Source organism: Panthera tigris, chromosome A3 (genome assembly GCF_018350195.1).
Source record: "Panthera tigris isolate Pti1 chromosome A3, P.tigris_Pti1_mat1.1, whole genome shotgun sequence".
Classification (NCBI taxonomy): Eukaryota; Metazoa; Chordata; class Mammalia; order Carnivora; family Felidae; genus Panthera; species Panthera tigris.
The window spans coordinates 112,439,896-112,459,747 of NC_056662.1; the positions used below are offsets into that span (position 1 = coordinate 112,439,896).

Genomic DNA, 19,852 nt, shown 5'->3' on the forward strand with positions numbered 1-19,852 from the left:
ACATTCCCTATTATACGTTTCTTGGTAATTTTTTTTCTATAAATTATCTGATTATATTATTTCCCCACTTTTCTATTATTTTTTATTGCTGATTTGTAAGAGCTCGCTTTACATTAAGGGTATTAACATATATGCTGTTGATCTGTTTGACATTATAAATTTTTATAATGTTTACTAGTGATTCAAGTTATTATAAAGAATTTTGAAAATACATAAAAATATATGGAAGAACAGATGACCCACGATCCCAGTAACTGGTGATGGTTGAGCACTTTGATGTGCTTTTTGTCTCTTTTTCTGTGTTTGTAAACATTTAAAAAATAAAGCCGGAATCATACTGTGTTCTGTATTTCTTATTATGCCACAGGCATCTCTTTATAACATTAAATATTCTTTTAAAACATTAATGGCCGGGGCACCCAGGTGGCTCAGTCGGTTGAGTGTTTGACTCTTAATTTTGGCTCAGGTCACGATCTGGTGGTTTGTGAGTTCAAGCCCCACATCGGGCTCTGCAATGACAGTGTGGACCTGCTCAGGATTCTCTCTCCCTCTCTCTCTGCCCCTCTCCCACTTTCCAAATAAATAAGTTGAAAAAAATAATAAAAAAAAAAACCATTAATAGCTATGGGATATTTCACTGTTTATGTGTACCAAAATTTATTTAAAGATTCCTCCTTTTTAACAGTATTTAGAATATTTCCAAATATTTGCTATGATGACTAACGCTGCCATGAGCAACTTCATACATTTGACATAATTTTGATACCCCATTTAAAAGGAGGCTCAGACCCACATCTCCTGCACAGGCTATGTAACATAAGGAACAGCACACCTACCCGTTACTTGAGTAGGTGCAATCACTTGGCTGGCACTTGATGTAGAAGCCTCAGGAGCTACTTCCACAGGCACAGGAGGTGATGTTTTTTCAATCACCACTATATGAGGAAGGAGGGATGAAAAAATTAAAGCCTGTTAGGTGCACCGAGATCCTATTTCAAAACGCAAGCATAATTTAGTCTCATAACATACCAGAGTAGTGCTTGGATAATTAAGAACTGATACCGATCCCTAAAGCTCATGGTATTAATACATAGCCCCGCTTTCAACATGTAGCAAGAATATATGTGAACAATTCAAAAGCCAAGAAAAATGACCCATCAAACGATGACCCTCAATAACGTTCCACATATAGAGCTACTCTTGGCCACAGAAAATACTGGAAAAACTTATCTTCCTCTTACCATTATAAAACTTACAAGACCATCCTCACACTAATATTATGAGTATATTAACATACTTAAGTATATGTCTCACACTGCACATCATTTATGAGTTCTAATGATTTATTATAGTTTAAAATCAAAGACAAAAGAATTCTTATCTCACTTTTTTATCCCAAGTACTCTTACAAATTGCACAGATCAACAGAGGTTACCTGGAAACTGTGGATGCAGGTGAATCGTTGAGATGCCTGGAGAGAGCTGGGGTTGCCCAGGCTCAAGTTTGGTTTTCTCTTGATCCAATGAAGGTATTTCCTGGGTGGATGTATTAAAAAGAAAAAAAAAAAAGAAAGAAAGAAAGAAAGAAAGAAAGAAAGAAAGAAAGAAAGAAAGAAAGAAAGAAAGAAAGAAAGAAAGAAAAGAACTAAAAATAAGAATTATTTTTATTTTTCACATACTACTATATTTAGTTCTACTCTTAGAAAGGCAACAAATATCACAGGACATTGGACAAAAAAAGTGTGCAATTGTGTGAAAAAAATACATGTATGAACTGTAGCTATGCCCGCTACTCTAGCAAGTCTTTGGTTTCCCCAGCAATGCTGATCCATCCATACATCCTCACCCACTTCCCAGGGCCCAAAGCAAAAGGTCCCCTCAGGCATCTTACATGCCTTGGCTCGGGGAACCACATCTGGTCTCACACAAGGCACAATAAACCTCAGCAGACAACTAAACCGTCATCTCACTGACATGTGGCTCTGCCTTGGGAAGATGGCCAGCCACGCTTTGCAGGTTGCATAATGGGTACAGCACTCGTGTCATTAACTCGCAGCTAGTAACTCTGCACCTCCAGCTCTCAGCATAGTGATAGGTGGGCAGAGCATCAGAAAAACGGGGACCTGGAGGAGCACCTGGGACTTCCATATGCGGCCTGTTGCCCACTGCTGTCCTCCAGACCGGAGGTGAAGAAACAGACTGACGCCTGTGGCTCAGCTTCCAGTTACAGCTGCTCGGGCTACTGCAGACAGACCCATCAGGCCAATAGGGACAGCAGTGCGGGGTCAGTGGGCCCACGCCTTCACTTCCTTATAAGTATTCATCAGGTGACTTGGTCACAGCTGCCCTGTGCATCCCCTCCCTCGCTCCCTCCCTCTGCCATCTTCCAGAAAGCTCACTCCCCTAGTCTGTTTCCCTTTTAACTGCTCTCTTCAGTTATCTCCTCTGCTTTTTATAACCTAGATATCCTGCCTGAGTAGCTCATCAAAGATCTTATTTTGTCGGCATGAGTGTTTATCTAACTCCGTTTAGATATCCCACCAGTACCTCAAATCCATCCCCTCCAAAACCATTCAGGCTCTCAATCCAAGGTGTCTATTTCTATGCTATGTCACAGCCATTAAACCATCCAGGTTTAAAGTCACTTTGCAATCCTCGCTGTCTGTCTCATTCCTCCTTCCAAGCCCTGCCCATCTGCACTGCCTATTATATTTGTTCATCTTTCCATACCCACTGTGCCCACTGCTGCAGTCCAGACTCTCTCTCATCATGCTTACTGTAGTAATCTAATTGGTCCCTTAAGCTCCCTGTCTCCCTGTCTCAGTTAATCCTGGGGCAATTCATCTTCTAGAAATAACAAACACTGAACTACCTTTTCCCACATTTTCTCTTCTGCTTAAGAATACAGACTAATTTTCTATTACCTATTAAATGTGACCTCACTCAGTCTCCATAGTTCCCCATTCCCTGCAGCTCATGGCCTATGCCAACAAGAAGCAGACCACAGTCAGCTGTTTATGCACTCCTGCAACTTGCAGACAGAATTTCCCCCAGTGGCACAGGGCAGCAGACTTTCTAACCAATGCCAGTTCTCCCCTTGACAAGTAGAGTCTGAGAGAGGAGAGCAAGGTAATCCACCACGGATTACAACTACGGTTCGGATTCCAAGCTTTCCAAAGCAGCCCCAAATTCTCTTCCTAACATGCCTCTCAGGCTCCCCTAACTGACCTCCTGCCGTCCCCTCCACTGCACCTTTGTGCATATCATTTCCCACCCCTGGGCGACCCCGCTTTCTCTTCATCAATCTTCAACATCATGGGACCTCTGCAAGAAGCCAAGACCACAAAGACTAGGACTGCATGTTTCCCACTGGCGCATCTCCAAAAAAATTACAGTGTACGTATACAAGAAAACATTGAGGCCCTCTTTAAGACCCTTCAGGAGAGTTACCATACACTCAATTATCAACAGCACAGAAAACAGCGATTATTCAATAAGATGAGGTTATCAGAGAGCTGGCTCCTCTGCTCACACAGTGAATGATTCCTTCCACGTATCTACCAGAACTGAATTCAAAATCAACAACATGCAAATGACTGTACACTGACCTTTAGAGACCCTATCCGGGAGTTGCAAATGTGCATATCAAATATGCCTATGTGTTGTCCCTCTTCTCGGGTCAATATAACAACATTCTTCTTTCTTGGGTGCTATCACTCCAAAATCCTACTTTCTCCTTGTCTGGATTCTTTCAGCACTTATGTTAGAGCATTTAAAGCTATTCTGTCCCATGTTTATAAGCTAAAGGTTTTTAAAATTATTTATAATAATTTACATATGTGTTCATGCTCCCTAAATTCTAATACTGCATTCTTGTCAACTGAGTGATATATAAATGTATGAACATTTAATACTGATCGAATTTTCATGTTATTAAAGAATCACAGCTAGATTCAGATGGGGAACAATATTATATAGATAGGACTTAGATCCAGCAATTATTTTTTTAGTTCATTTATTTATTTTGAGAGAGAGAGAATAGGGGAGGGACAGAGAGATAGGGAGGAAGAGAGATAGAATTCCAAGCAGGATCCACAGTGTCAGTGGAGAGTCTGATGCGGGACTTGAAGTCACAAACCAGGGGATTGTGACCTGAGCTGAAGTCAGACGCTTAACTGACTGAGCCACCCAGGCGCCAACCCCCCACACGCGCCCCGCAGCAAATTTCCATATTTTCTATTAATAAATCTCACAGTTAATAGTCCCATTTTATGCCAAAAAAAAACCCAGCAAGTTGATTAAATATTTCCCTGAAATTTCTAGGAACCAATATTCTAATATTGGATGGAAATTTCTAAGAACCAATACTCTAGTATTGGATTGGATTATTACCTAACAAGGGTAAGTTCTGGTCTTATTCTAATTTAATCAAACACGCATGTTAAATTTTAGTTGAATTAAGAAGTACTTTGCTTAGCATATATGTGCTCTGAGAATACACAGTTGCATGAACATGTCAGAACACCTTCTTTCCATCCATAGTCCAGGCCATGAGTTGATCTGAATTCTGTGTAATCCTCTGATTCCATTGGTCCCACCTTCTTCTCTTACTAGAATTTAAGTTCCATGAGAACAAGGAGTTTTGTCTGCTTTGTTCTCTATTGTTTTCCTAACACTCAGGATAGTGCCAGTTATATAGTCGGTGTTCAATAAATGTTTCATGAATGAATGCTAGATTTCCTCAAACCAAATAATGAATAATAGACATGTTACTACATTTAAGTCTAAAAAGAATCCATACATATTCTAAAAGAAAATCATTTTGATGGTAAAAAAGACTTGAAAACAATGAATAAATTACCTTCTCAGGGGGTGCAGTTGCCACTAAAACCAGAAAAGAAAGAAGGACATTAGTACAGTTTAAGTCAATCTACCACATAACAGTTATATTTTTAAAAAGCAATAGAAGTCCACTATCACCCCAAAAGGATTAAGAATCAAACTCAATAAAATGCAGAATTATGGTCATTGTGGAGAATTTTACACACAACCAACAGAAAAACTATCCATGTTATATCATTCCTTAACTACAGGAGTTCAGGTAGATACGATGAAATTCTTTCCAACTCCTTCATTAACTGAAAAAGTTAAAGGAAACAACACTTTCTGGCACATTATTTTATGCCTAATCTGACTTTTATGGAATATCCCATATCACAAAAACAAAACAAAACAAACATTTTCATTAATTGGCCACATACTTATCCTTAATGTAATAAATAATGTTTAAAATACTTTCTGATGTTTATGTTAAAAAAGAAAGCCACTTATTTCAATAAGAGATCTAAGAATGGGTACTGTCCTCCTAATCTTTATTGAAGTAAGAGAACTTCCAGTAAGATAAGCTAACTAAATTAGGAGGAAAGAAATCACAGGCCAATTAAATCTAATTAGAGATTAACATTAATATGTTGAACAAATTCCATATTAAACAGTCATGACATTGTTGTGAGGTAGTAGTTGTGTCTTTGTATTTAGAAAACTTACATCCCATTAATCAGTCCTTAGTATTACTCCTCAAGCCTGTGATCAACGATTACTGGGGTTTTTCCTCACTGATCAGTGTCTCCATAAACATAAGTGTACAATTTCGGTAGATGCTTAACTCCCCAAAGCAATCAGGGTACCTGATAGCTTATCGCTGCTGCTTTATTCTTGTGGTTGGAAAAGTCAACTAACTGTCCATCCTGCCTAACCCACCAAGAAAGTCATGAGGCAGCATCTGGGACCAGAGGCCATTTCCTCCTGCCTGTGCAAAGGATGAGTAGTTGCAAACATGTGGCCAGGAGACCCCTACTGTGTAGAAGTAAATGGGTCAATACTGTCAAATCTCGGTGAGGTCCTACCTGCTCTACCTAGCCAAAGAAGTACAACAGAGTGAAAGAGTGAAATGAAACAGACCGAGAACACAGAAAGACTCAGAGCCCTGAAGAAAGCTCTCTCTAGAACCTAGGTACCTTCTCTCCTCACAAAATCCATTCCTAAATTCTGACCTAATAAACTGTGAAAAGCCAACAGAAGCTTCATTAGAGACAATGTACATGTCATACAAATCTAAAATTTTTATTCCTTCTATCTGGGGTGAGAATTTTTATAATAAAGATACTCAAGGTATTGAACATGCTGGCTTTTATAAAGAGATACAATCAAAGTTAATTGTCTCTAGACTCCTTCTAAAATATAAAGCCTTACCTGCCTTCTTGGAAAACTGTGCTCGTTGGCCCCATTATATACTCGTCACATGACATCTGACAAGCCATGTCCCTCCCCTCTCTAGGTCTCAGTTTTCTCAGAAGGCCAATGGAAGGACTGCATGAGGCAATTTCCAAGATCCCTTCAATGGACTTTCCTGTCTTCCTTCACTTGCCTCCCATTATCCCTGATTGCCTGCTGCCCTCTATTTCCTGGAAGCTCAGTCAATGCTTTAACTTCTTTAAATCCATGGATTCCACTTTGCAAAGTAAATAAATATTTATTAAATGGCCTTCTAGACAAAGAAATGAATTATGACTATTCCCTCAAAGATCTAAATTACCCTTCAGGAATAAACACCAAGAAAAAGTGGCCCCAGCAGGTCCTGAGATCACCCTGGAAAATTGTTACCTGCTATGAACATATTACCCTATGGCCGTGGTCCTCAGTCACAGGTCATTTTGGCCTGCAGGGACGTTTGGCTGGGCTGGACAGTTTCTGGCTCTAACAACCGGAGGGGAGGGTGCTAGTAGCGTATCTAAAAGTTAGAAGCCAAGGAGTTTACTCACTGAAAATTATCCTGAAGTACCAATAGTACTGAGGTTAAAAACCCTGTTCGAGAAGAATGTTAACAGGGAAACCAAACACACACAAGACAGACGGTTGGGTCCATGATCTATTTCCACTCTCACCTTCTGGCTCCGCCACTCCTGGCCCGTGTTCCCGGGAGAAAGTCAGGGCCTCCACTGGCTCTTCCTTGGCTGGGAGAGGTGGAGGATGAGTACTTTTAGCAACAGGTTGAGTGTTCTTTGGCTTGACAAATACAGGTCCTTTACCTACATGGTGATGGATTGGCCTGCGTCTATGAACGCCAGAAACCGTATAACCCATTCCACCAGGACAGATTTCCTTAAAAGCAGCTAGATTTGGGATGGGAAAATATTCCTTTTAAAAATCTAAAAGTGCAAACTTATACAGAGGAAAATATCATGATGAGTATTTTTTAAATAAACCATCATTAATATAGTTACATTCAAAAACTTCAAAAACAGATGCATAATGCTTGAATTTGTTAAATTTGCATATTTACAGAAAAAACCCAACCCTTTGTTTTACTCAGTATTTCTCCATCTGTTAATTCCTTATCAGAGTTATATATATATATATACACACACACACACACACATATATATATATATATGGCATATACAGCATATAGGAAGCATATATTTATATATATTATATAGATCAGCGACTAATTAGGAGATATTATATATGCATATTATATATGTAATTTTCTGTATCATATATCATATATATGTGATATATCAGGAGATTTTTATATATCAAAGATTTTAATATATATTATATATATATATATCATGGGGTGTGTGTGTAAGATCAGCAAAAACCAGGCTTTCTTCTTTTCCTCCTGCTTTGGTGTAATTTCATTAGTTATTAACAAGGAACTCAGTAATGTCTAAGCTAGATGATTAGCAAGAAGGTTAAAAAAGAAAAATACATCACTAGTCAGGGAAATGAGGCGCTGGAATCTTTCATAACTTGTTTCCAAATCACAGACTCAGCCAGAATGGAGCATATCAGCTGATATGGTGAGGTTGGTTAAGAAGGACTGAAAAGGGGAAGTGGTTTTGAACAGTGAGTCTCAGGATAGTGACAAGGAATCCAGCAAAGTTAAAACACACTAAAGAGATGATGGAAAGAAGTCAAGAACAACAGAACATGCCAAGTCAGAAAATGGAGTTATTTTCAAAAAAAGAGACGAGTGGGCAACAGCCTGACTTTGACCAGCTGGCTTAATTATCCAGAGGACAAGGCGATGTTCTGTGCTCTGGGACTGCTATCCTTGCCAGGAAAGTGGTCTTGTCTACTCAGAAAAAAAAAAAAAAAAAGGTAGACTGGGCACATAGGATTTGCTAACCTCCACTGCATCACCTCCAGGAATAAGTAAAAGAGAAAGACGGGGGTGGCGAGGCAGTGTGTGGCCTGAGGAGGAAAATCCACCTAATCCCTTTGGTGTTGGTGTTGGAGGCAAGTTACCAAACCCAGACACTAAGGAGCTTATGGTCAACTTTTATATTTCTACTTTTCAAATTGAAAGTAAAGTCAGTCATTTCTCACTTCTACTAAACAAGAGATCTCCTATTCAATGTTCTGGACCTAAAATTAGTTCTCAATAAAAAGGAAACTCTAAAATACTCCTTGAAGTCTGCTAAAACATTGTTTTTCTAAGGATCACACATTAAATGGCAGAACTTCATTCTTAAATTTAACTATGAAATACACTTCTTACTTGAAAGAACAGATGTTTCCAGAAGAAGACATGTTTTCTGATCAAATATTTTCAGTATTAATGAACTAAATGTGAAAATCACCAAATTAACCAAAAATTGGTTAAGTACAAAAAGTTTGTCTTTAATGCTATTTTCAAATTTAGTTGCTGGATGTTATCAAAGAGTCTTCCTGTGTTCTATTCACCATCTTGATTTACACTTCATGTAAGAGTCACAAAGCTATTAAAACCGGACTTGAAGAGAAATGGGTCTATAAATTACAAAGATAGTTTATTTCATGGATTATTATTTTATAATAATCAGTAGTTCAGATCCCAAAGGGAGAATACTAGGCTATTTTGTGGGTGTCTAAAATTATACAGGCTATCAAAATACGATCAACATTATACTATCCTCTGCCTTACCAATTCTTTCCGATCCTAATCACCAACAAAGGTGGACCATGAGATTTAAATTTATATTTAAACCCTGTCTGCTGCTGTGTAAGCAACAGCTTTGAGACATAGTCCTGTGAGAGTTTCTCCACTTCCCTAGGTGGGAAGCATCTTGCCAAATAAGCACTTGACTAGACTTTTTTTATGGTCACCATGTGCCAATAAACTAGGTGCCACTCCTCCCTTGATAATACCATGCCCGGATTTGCAGGGTGTGTTTCTTTCTCTTCCATTTAATCCTACTTGATCTTGCTTGAGAAGGTGAGGATTCCTTGGCATAAGCAAGACACTGAGAGAAATATACTTACTCTTTCAGGATATTGGGCAAATATGCACCAAACTAAAGTATAAAGAATTAATCAATTTCTATTAATATTCTGACTCAGAAATTCCTAGGTGCACTGGCAGGATCTGCCCTTGAGTTATTAATCCTCAGAGCACAAATTCAATCATGGTTATAATTCCCTCCATTTCCAACTGGAGAAACTGACAAGCACATGTTCAATAAATGAGCAAGTGAGTCAACCCGTACAAGGTCTCGTTTCCATGCACGTGACATGCGGTCAGGCATTACGACAGTGCATGGCCCAGCAGGGCCTCTGGTCTCTTTGTACTTTTGAACAGCAGACTTTGGGTCCGAGAAGATGAGGATAGAAAGTAATGGCTTTTCTTAACATTCAAAAGGAAGTCTAATGTTACAAAGAAACAGGAAAATCACTTTGCATGTCATTTTTTCCCACTGATTCAACCTTCTATGGTCATGGTTTGTACAAACTGATAGAAACCCATTGTATTATTAAAAAGTAAATTAAAAGTCAGAAACCAAAAATAAAGCAAGTTGCCAAAGTCCTCCTGTGTCCTTGCGTGGCTGGGAAGGAATATGAGCGTACAGATGGACATGACTTACCTGTGCCTGGAAGGGGACATTTCTCACAGTGTGGGCCCCAGGCTTTGCCCACACTACAACAGCAGAGCTGCTTGGTGAGGTGAACAGACAGAGGGTGCATACACTGCCTTCCGGAACTGACAAGTCGGTAACAGGGCCCTTTCTCTTCAGAGATCACAGGGGTATCCGCTGAAGCAGAGAGATAAGGCCTGATGTCACCCAAGAAACGACAAAGACTAGATTGACTTTTCTTGACACAGTAAACTGAACCTTAAGTTCTGGATTAGAAACCGTATTTCAGAATAAATTTGTGTAGATTTAGGGCATCACCTTTCCTGATTTAGAGTCAGCTTACCAAACAAGTTTTAGAATCAGGGCCCCGAGTGTCCCTCTTCTTATCTGGTCCCTTTTTCCAATTTAGCAAGCATTAGATCAGGTATGTGTGCATGAAGTAGAAAGAAACCACTTTGGCCAAAATCAGCTGCCCAACTAAATCTAAGTAACTATTATCAAAATCACTTGTTTTCCTGTATTTAGCCATAACAGAGGTAGTTCTAGGGCAGAATCTGGCAAACAGCCAGGCATTGTGAAAATCAGGAACTGAACATGGTTGATGCTGAAAAAGACAGCTGTTGCCCTTCTCACTTTGAGGGCAGGGAGAGCTTGTGAGGCCTCATCAGGTGTCACTGTAAGCCAGTCAACAGCATATAAGAGGCAGGGAGCAGCTTCTGACCTGCCATACTACACAAGACAGCACACCAGAGAAGGCAACGATGGGTGCAGTCCCTTAGAAAACACTGCAAAAGCACACCGGCCCATAATCATCCAATACCTGAATCCTATTCCTGAATCTTCTACTCTCAGTTTATTGATCAAACTGCATTAATCCAAATCCAACAGCTAGACACTCAAGTGAGCACAGAAGGCAAAGATGAGGATAAGATACAATATTGCCTTCGAGAAGTTCATTTTCTAATGTAAATGTGGATGGAGTATGTTCTTCAGAGTCAGCTCCAGGCCAAGTCAATGGGCTGAACAGACCAAGCTTGACTGTCCTCCCTTTGATCCCTCCCCCATCCCAACCAAAGTTCTTCTCTACTGTATCCCTGTCCAGATGAGGTTTTTCCCATGTACCTTTCCTTTAACTAACTCCTCTAGCACCTGGAGCTTCCAGATCACCTTCCTCTCCTGCTCAGATCTCAATTTTCAATCATTCCAAAAGGACTGACATCTCTGTTAAGATGCTGTAAGAAACAACCTGATCAAATTAAGGTACTACAGCACAGTGAAAAGAGCAAAGGTTTTTAGAGCCAGACAGACCTGGATTCTCATGGCATTTCTTGCCAGGAATACAACCTATAGAAGTCACTGGGGTTGTGATGGTTAATTGGATCTTTTGGCTCAGTTGGCCACAGCAGGCAGGTATTCAGTCAAAACACAGGTCTGAAAGTTGCTGGGAAGGTATGTTATACATGAGACTAACAATTATGTTGGTAGACTTTGAGTAAAACAGATTATCTCCAGAATGTGGTTGGCCTCATCCTGACAGGTGAAGGTCTTAAGAGGAAAAAGACTGAACTCTCCAGACGAAGGGATTTTGCCAGCGACTATCTTCAGAATCAAGCTATAACACTAACTCTTCCCTTGGTCTCCAGTCTTCCAGCCTACCCTGAAGATTTTGGACTTGCTGGTCTCCAAAATCATGTGAATCAATTCCTCTGAAATCGCTCTCTTTATACACACACATGCATACACACACACACACACACACACACAGCCCTATTGGTTCTGTTTCTCTGGAAAGAACCCTAATCCACTGGTGAGCTTCAATAACCCTCACTTATAGACGATAGGCTCAGTGTGCAGATTAGAAATATCATATGCTAATAAACCTTTAGTACAGAGTAGACACAAGGCACTTGTCAGCCACTCTTTTGAAAATAAAAGTAGGTATCTCCATTCTCTCAAGGGCATTTGTACATTGCTTAGTGGTAGAATATGAACAAAGTAAAGATACTTAAAAATAGCAATACTGGAGAATTGGAATATGGGAACAGGTGACTGAGGGGAGCAGAGGAGACCTTCCTGAAGCTTCAGAACTTAACACAGTAATTTAGTCTAGTCAGGCCAGTTTTGTCCAGGTTACTAAAAAAGTGCTAAGAGGGAGAACTTTGAGTCTTTTCCTCTCCCTTCTCCTACTTACTTTCTGGAGTCTGTGCAAGACTGATAAAAGATCACAGAGCAAAATAAAAGACAATTTAAGTATGGTTATCATCCCCAAAAGGATAATAAATCCCTAGAATGACTGAACATCACTAATGTTATCGTGTGTGTGTGTGTGTGTGTGTGTATGTATACACCTATAGGTCATAGTTCTAGTATAATCAGTTCCTAAGAGATTCTACTAAAAAAATTCCTCTCCAAATTATTTCAAAGTTACAACACATGTTTTCAGAGAAACAATGTCAGGCCGTCTCACAGGAGCCTAGTTTACATATGGTAGGGCTTACTTATAATACTAATTGCATTAATGTTAGTTCTAGATCCTGGGAACAAGGGCCATTCAGGACACGGCAGAGAGTTTCCTCAAATCCATGATGCTGGCTAATGGTGACATGGACTCCCTTCCACTTAGTTCTCCACACTCACGTCCTTGTATCCACCTCACCCGCACCTCTGGGGTAGTTAATACCAGATTAGGTGTCATCCTTGTTACCCTCAAAGTGTCTCCCCTAAAGTCTCCAAGGACTTTACTTTTTTTTAATGTTTATTTATTTATTTTTCTTTTTAATAGGAAATTTTATTGTCAAATTGGTTTCCATACAACACCCAGTGCTCATCCCGACAGGTGCCCTCCTCAATGCCCATCACCCACTTTCCCCTCCCTCCCACCCTCCATCAACCCTCAGTTTAGTCTCAGTTTTTTAAGTCTCTTATGGTTTGCCTCCTTCCCTCTCTGTAACTTTTTTTTTCCCCTTCCCCTCTCCCGTGGTCTTCTGTTAAGTTTCTCAGGATCCACATATGAGTGAAAACATATGGTATCTTTCTCTGTATGACTTATTTTACTTAGCATAACACTCTCCAGTTCCATCCACATTGCGACAAAAGGCCATATTTCATTCTTTCTCATTGCCAAGTAGTATTCTATTGTGTATATAAACCACAATTTCTTTATCCATTCGTCAGTTGATGGACATTTAGGCTCTTCCATAACGTGGCTATTGTTGAAAGTGTGGCTATAAACATTGGGGTACAAGTGCCCCTATGCATCAGCACTCCTGTATCCCTTGGGTAAATTCCTAGCAGTGCTATTGCTGGGTCCAGAGTTGATGTAGTTTTAATTTTTTGAGAACCTCCACACCGTTTTCCAGAGTGGCTACACCAGTTTGCATTCCCACCAACAGTGCAAGAGGGTTCCAGTTTCTCCACATCCTCTCCAGCATCTATAGTCTCCTAATTTGTTCTTTTTAGCCACTCTGACCGGCGTGAGGTGATATCTCAGGGTGGTTTTGATACGTATTTCCCTGATAAGGAGTGACACTGAGCAACTTTTCATGTGCCTGTTGGCCATCTGGATGTCTTTTTTAGAGAAGTTTATTTTCAGAGAGAGTGGGGGAGGCGAGGCAGAGGGAGAGAGAGAATCCCAAGCAGGCTCCACTATCAGCATGGAGCCTGATGTGGGACTTGATCTCACCACCATGAGATCATGACCTGAGCTGAAATCAAAAGTGAGATGCTTAACCGACTAAGCCCCCCAGGTGTCCCCCAGGGACTCTACTCTGAAGGAACCTACTACCATGCCTGTCCGCCAAATTAAAGTAAAACTCCACATCAACAATTTAGTTTTTTACAGATTATTAGGTGTGCATGACTATGAACTGTAAGACATTGTTTGTTAAGCAAAGTGAGGTGATAGTTGTTGAGGTCTCTTGCACTACACACACACACACACACACACACACACACACACACACCACACAAACTTTAGGCATTTTATCATCTGGAGTATAAAGACAGAAGTCCAGTGAACTAATTCTTTCTAAACATTTCACACCAAAAATCATCTATAGACTTTTGTCCTCCCATCAGACAGCTTCCAAAGCATTTCAAGTGGGGGTTGTTAGGGAAGTAAGAGAAATCACTGGCTTATGGTCATCGCAGCAATTGTCGGTGAGCATGGGTGTGCAGACCATGTTCTAACTAGACATTCTGGCTCATCCCAACTACATATAAGAATAAGAAACTAATGAAAAAAATTATTCCTTCAGAGCTGGAAGAAAACCAAGAAACGGTCCAGCTTCCATACATCAATTTCACTGAGGCTCCCATGATTCAAATTTTCTTTGATCTTCAACTATATGGACCAAAAAGTGTTCATTTATGCCTCAGATTTGTAACAGAGTATGCCTTTTCAAACCACTCCTATTTTAACACCTAGATTACCTGTCATTCTTTTATCATTTCCGATCTCTCATATGGCAATTCCACTTATTTTGTTAGATCGCTAGCATTTTCACATTCTAGTCTACGTGACAGCATTAATCCATAGACAGTGTGCTCTGAATTATGAAGCTGAGTCCCTTTCATTACAGATTGGAAGACTAATCATAAAGGAGAATTCATTACATACATTTATTTTAACATATGGTACACGTGATCATATATTCTCGAGTCATAAAGTTTTAGGCTACACTAAAAAAAATCGGTAATGCCCAAAGATTTCTAAAGAATAAGTGGAAACGGGTATGGGAACGGGTACGGAGTAGCAGTAACAAACATGCTGACAGGTTCCAAAACGCAGACACGCTCCAACAGTGGTTTTTGCAGGTTATATTTTTCCAAGATGGGTTGCTAAGATAAAGGTGGAAAAACTCAGGTACTCCAAATAGATGGAAACCCTTCAGGCATGTAAAACCTACTGGAAATGCCACATCAATCAGTCAAGAAGATGTATCTTTTTTTTGTTAGCTAGAGATCTAGAAATCTTCAAAAGTAATATACGCATACAGCCCCATACCTTAGTCACCAACCATCACCAAACAGTCAGTGCTGATGGTGAAAGTCACACAACACACTATGACAGAAAGATGGTACGTTTCTCTCACTTGGATTCCCCAGTGGCATACCAAGCAACTTAATTACAGGGCTATACGATAAATTCTGATCCTACTTTCAAAGACATGCTTCCACAGATGAATGGTAAGTATCCTAAAGCAGATATAAACTAATCTGCCACTTAGAGGAAGCTGAAAAATATAAAAGACTCGGAAAGATGGCATGTATATTGGTTGTTCCCCTCTCCCCCAACACCCCTGATATCCTCATTCGTCTCTTGGATGAAATTTCATATTAGAGTTTCATCCCGTTAAAGCTTAAAACCCTACAGAGGACGAGGGCTAAGAGGCAGGTAAAGTGTCATGAGGAGTCTGAGAGATGAATTTGCTGAAATAAGAACCACTGGGCACCCTTGTCGGAAAATGTGCTATTAAATTCTGGGAGAACCAAAATAAAAGAAACCATGATTCCAGAGACAGGGCAGAGTTACAGCATCTATTCTACGGTGTGGCAAGTGAGACTAAATAACAGCTCTCCTTAAATAAAGGACTTGCTCCTGTCAATTCAGACTGGTTTCTTCTGCCTGATTAGAGGCTCGGCTTGTGGAGTAAGATCCAGTTTCCAGCGTGGGCTCTACCACTTAAAGGTTGTGTGACTTTTCTCAAGATCCTTAACCCCTCCGAGCCTCCATTTCTTTATTTCTAAAATAGAGAGAATAGCGACACAAACCTCACGGACATCTGGTAAGTATTTTATCTATCATAGTATTATAATCTGTATCAAGTGTTCATCACAGTGCCTGGCACTTATTAAGTGCACAATAAAGATGCTGATATTACTGCTCTGGTTTTTGGTTTCTGTTGTTACTGTTATCATGTGGGGGCAAACACTTTGCACAGACATGTTTGTCTAACCCCCAGAACACAGTGGTATGAGATCACTAAGTGAGGGAAGGGAAAGACCTGAGCTAGGACGGCCACAGAAGAGATGGAAAGAAAAGACAGGGGCACCTGGGTGGCTCAGCTGAAGTGTCCGACTCTTGTTTTTGGCTCAGGTCATGATCTCACAGATCACAGGGTTGAGCCCTACATTGGGCTCTGCACTGACAGCACGGAGCCTGTATAAGAAGTTTCTTTTTCCCTTTCTCTCTGTCCCTTCCCTGCATGCTCTCTCTCTCCCTTACTCTCTCTCTCTCTCAAAATAAATAAACTTAAAAAAAGAAAAGACAGATTACAAAGATTAACAACTTTCTTGGATACCAAAGGAGAGGACAGAGTCAAAACTGGCAGAGAAGCTCCCAGCCCTACTGCCTGGAAAACAATGCCACATGGCCAAAACCACTAAGTCAGGAAGGAAAGGCCATTTCAGGGGGAAAGGAGGGGATCTAACAGTCATTTACTCTATCAGCTGTGTAAAACAATGATCTAGAACTATGCAGTCTGAGACATTAATGCCTCACTACTTCAATAAAATGTACATGAATTATAATTTAAAATTTAATTCTTCGGTCACACTGGCCACATGTGACTAGCATCTGCTATACCAGACAGCACAGATACAGAACATTCCCCATCATCACAGAAAGTTCTCTTAGACAGTGTTGATACAGCCCAAGAATAAGCAAACTCCTTGTGTAAAAGGCAAAATAATAAACACTTTCGACCCTGTGGGCCCTACTGGCTCTGCTCCAACTTCCCAACTCTGCCATCACCACATGAAAGCAACATTAGACAGTACGTAAATGAATGGGCATGGCTGTGTTCCAATAAAACTTTAATTACCAAAACAAACAGTGGAACACATTTGGCCCATGGGCTATGGCTTGCCCACCCCTGATCTAGAACTAGGTTTGGGTGCTTAGAGGCCCAAAACCCACTGTTAAATCTCAAGAGTCCCTTACTAGCTGTAGGATCTTCAGAAGTTATGTAAACTCTCGTGGCTTCAATTACCTAATATGTAAAATGAGAATAATACATCCCTCATTAAGATGTTGGGGAAGTAAAAAGATATCATGGGCATAAACATGACCGGATTTTAGAAGGAATGTGGCTTCATCTGAGCATCTCTCTCCAACTCTCCGTTTCTGTGTATTGGCATCAAGGCCATGGGGCAAAAAGACTATCAAACAGCAAATATCCAGGCTCAGAGTTCTTTCATCTGGGCATTTTTCTATTAAACCTATAGGGGATACCCACCACAGCTCTCATCCCGCAGCTCCCGAATTCCCAAGAAAATTGCAGCTGAGCAAGTCAGGAAGCTTATTATACTGCAAAGGTTATTATACTTTTCTTGGATTTGCTCTGACAAATCCTGAAATTTCACCTTTCCCCATCCCTAGAGAGGAGGAGGTCCAAAGAATGCTGCTGTAGCAGCCTAAGGCACAGACACAGAGGTCTGAGGCAGCAGAAGCCAGGTCCACTGGCTCTCCTTCTGTGAGCTTTGCTAAGGTGAGGACAGAGAGCAGGCAAGGAGGAAAAGCGAGACGGTTGCAACCTTAGGCCAGAATCAAGGAGATCTGAGGGTGTTCACTTCAGTGCATTGGAGAACAGGGCGGGCAAACCCTGGCCATGGCCAAGTGCCTTCCTTTGCGCTCACAGAGTCAGCCACAGCTTTGACAGCCTGGATAGGCCCAAGGTTCACGCTGCCTGAGCAAATGTGGTCAATCTCTTCCTTGTGCTTGGCCTGCTCTATCCACAGCTGTTTTTATAATACCTCTCAAAAACATACATTCCAAACATTAAGCAACGGCTTTGCTCGGTGCCTTTGTGTGTCTGGTGTGTGCGTGTATATGTGTGTGTGCATGTAAACATACGTGTGAGCCCCAGTCTCTTCCTGCTATCTCCCCATTACTATTAAGGGCACCACCATCTCCTCAATATTTTTCCCCTTACACTGTAAACATCACCTTCTTTCCTGATTCTTTTCAACGGTCTTCCCCCACCGATTTCTTCAAAATATAGTTCACAAACCAATCAGGCTGGACTGACCCAAGTCACAAATCCTGAGGAACCCCACACATCTGTGAGGTTACATGTGGTAAATCCAGAGAATAGGGAAATAAATCTGCCCGTTCAATGCTGGTGTAGAGCCCAGGTTTTAACTTCAAACTCTAAACTGGAGCATTTAACCAGCAACAAACCTCTCTTAATACTTATCATTTCAGCTGTTGTAGCTGAACCATAAAATTGAATTATTTATTTTTCAAATAAGAATGGATGGTTGTTTAATAAGTTCAGTATTATTGGGGCAATGACAGGGAAAATAAATGCTAAGGAAATGTGTAAGTGTTTCAAAAATCTCATTGGCAGATTTCTACAATCTTATTAAAACCTGGACATCTGCCCTTAACTCTAGACATCAGATCTAGTCAAAATTTAATAAAACACTTTGCGACCAGTTTTCCAACTTCACCTAATCTTCAATCTTCAGTCTGGTAATTTTAACCAGACTACAAGTTAAATTAAGAGGAAAAAAAAACAAACATTCAAAGCAAATTCTATATCCAAACTCTGTAAAATCTTTTACACTTAAAATTATGAAACTATTTAAAATATTTACTCATGTAATTCAAATCAGCCAGAAATGATCCCTAAATTATCTGGATATTGTCAACAATGTGAGTTTTGGCCTGAAATTTCCAGATCCCTGCATTAGTTTTCAAATGTACCTTGTATGAAACATCATCTTACAGTCTAATTTTACCACTCACCAAAAAAGCCCTGTAATTAAGTGTCTGCTTCGTGATCAGAACTGTCTGTGAAAGAATACAGAAGAAGGAACTTACATGTGAAATTTCCTAATCTGCATTTGACACTTTTCTAAAGAAAATAGTAGTGATTAGTAACAATTATCCAGAAGACTCAATGAACTCTCAGAATTCTGAAAGTAATGAATGAGACTGTCATTTTTACTTTACTACATTTGCCCATATTTCATTGTATCTATGTGTCTCAGGGAGAGGTGCACAATTAAAAAGAACAGATGATACTGTCCATCAAGAACATGTCTTGACCAAATTCCAAGTTAACAGTAGAGGTCAGAAGGATGCAGCTTAACACATACAAAAGCCACATTAAAAAACAGGTAATAACAACAAAAACCTAGCAGGACAGAAATACAGAATGCTCTTAAAATTATCCTATTTTCTGCCATGCAGTAATTTAAAGTGTTTAAACTTCGGGGACACTTGGGTGGCTCAGTCAGTTGAGTGTCTGACTCTTGATTTCAGCTCAGGTCATGACCCAGGGTCATGGGATCAAGCCCCGGCTCAGTGCAGAGCCTGCTTGGGATTTTCTTTCTTCCTCCTTTCTTCTTTCCTTCCTTTCTTTCTTTTTTGCTTTCTCTTTCTCCCTTTCTTTCTTTCTCCCTCCCTCTCTCTCTCTCTCTCCTTCTGCACCTGTCCCCCACCCATAGTGTCTCACTCATAACTAACTAAATAAATAAATAAAATGCTTAAACTTTAATTGGATACAGCTTTTAAAAAATCTGCAGTATTCACCTACTTTGTAATAAGGGACTTTAGTTCTTTTAAAAGTAATGTTACCTTGAAAACAAAAAAGTAAGATAACCTTAAAAAATTTGCACTTGAGAACTTTATATGTAAATGCACCCATCCTAAATGCATAAGGTGATCTGTAGTGATTACATTGGATTAGGTTTTGTGGTAAGAGAGTTTCTTTGGAAAAACTATATTTTCTCTATCAATATTGGAACATGTGGTTTAATGAGTAATTTTTATCCTTGCCAGGCACAAGAGAGAAGCTTAGAGACAACATTTGGAAGGCAAACAGTCTAACTCTGGGGACACATTTTGGTGGTTTTTGAGGACAACAGAGAAGAATCTTTGAAATAGGAACTGAATAGAAAATCTGAAATGCAGGGCCTTCATAACTATTTCCCAGACTCTTCCAA

The 19,852-nt window shown here is 40.0% G+C and overlaps 1 protein-coding gene across 9 annotated transcripts in view; it reads right to left on the bottom strand.

Annotated features, from left to right (window-relative positions):
- Positions 1-19,852, bottom strand: part of LTBP1 (latent transforming growth factor beta binding protein 1) — a 398,718-nt gene that overhangs the window by 122,693 nt on the left and 256,173 nt on the right. For 7 of the 9 annotated variants that reach the window (XM_042982190.1, XM_042982188.1, XM_042982187.1 and 4 more), the window contains 5 exons: positions 9,908-10,075; positions 6,944-7,171; positions 4,861-4,883; positions 1,436-1,535; positions 837-935 (listed from right to left, as the gene is read on the bottom strand). In XM_042982190.1, the coding sequence (XP_042838124.1) occupies positions 837-935; positions 1,436-1,535; positions 4,861-4,883; positions 6,944-7,171; positions 9,908-10,075 (618 nt within the window). The remainder of the gene's footprint in view (positions 1-836; positions 936-1,435; positions 1,536-4,860; positions 4,884-6,943; positions 7,172-9,907; positions 10,076-19,852) is intronic. The other 2 variants (XM_042982189.1, XM_007082445.3) reach the window with 1 other exon arrangement.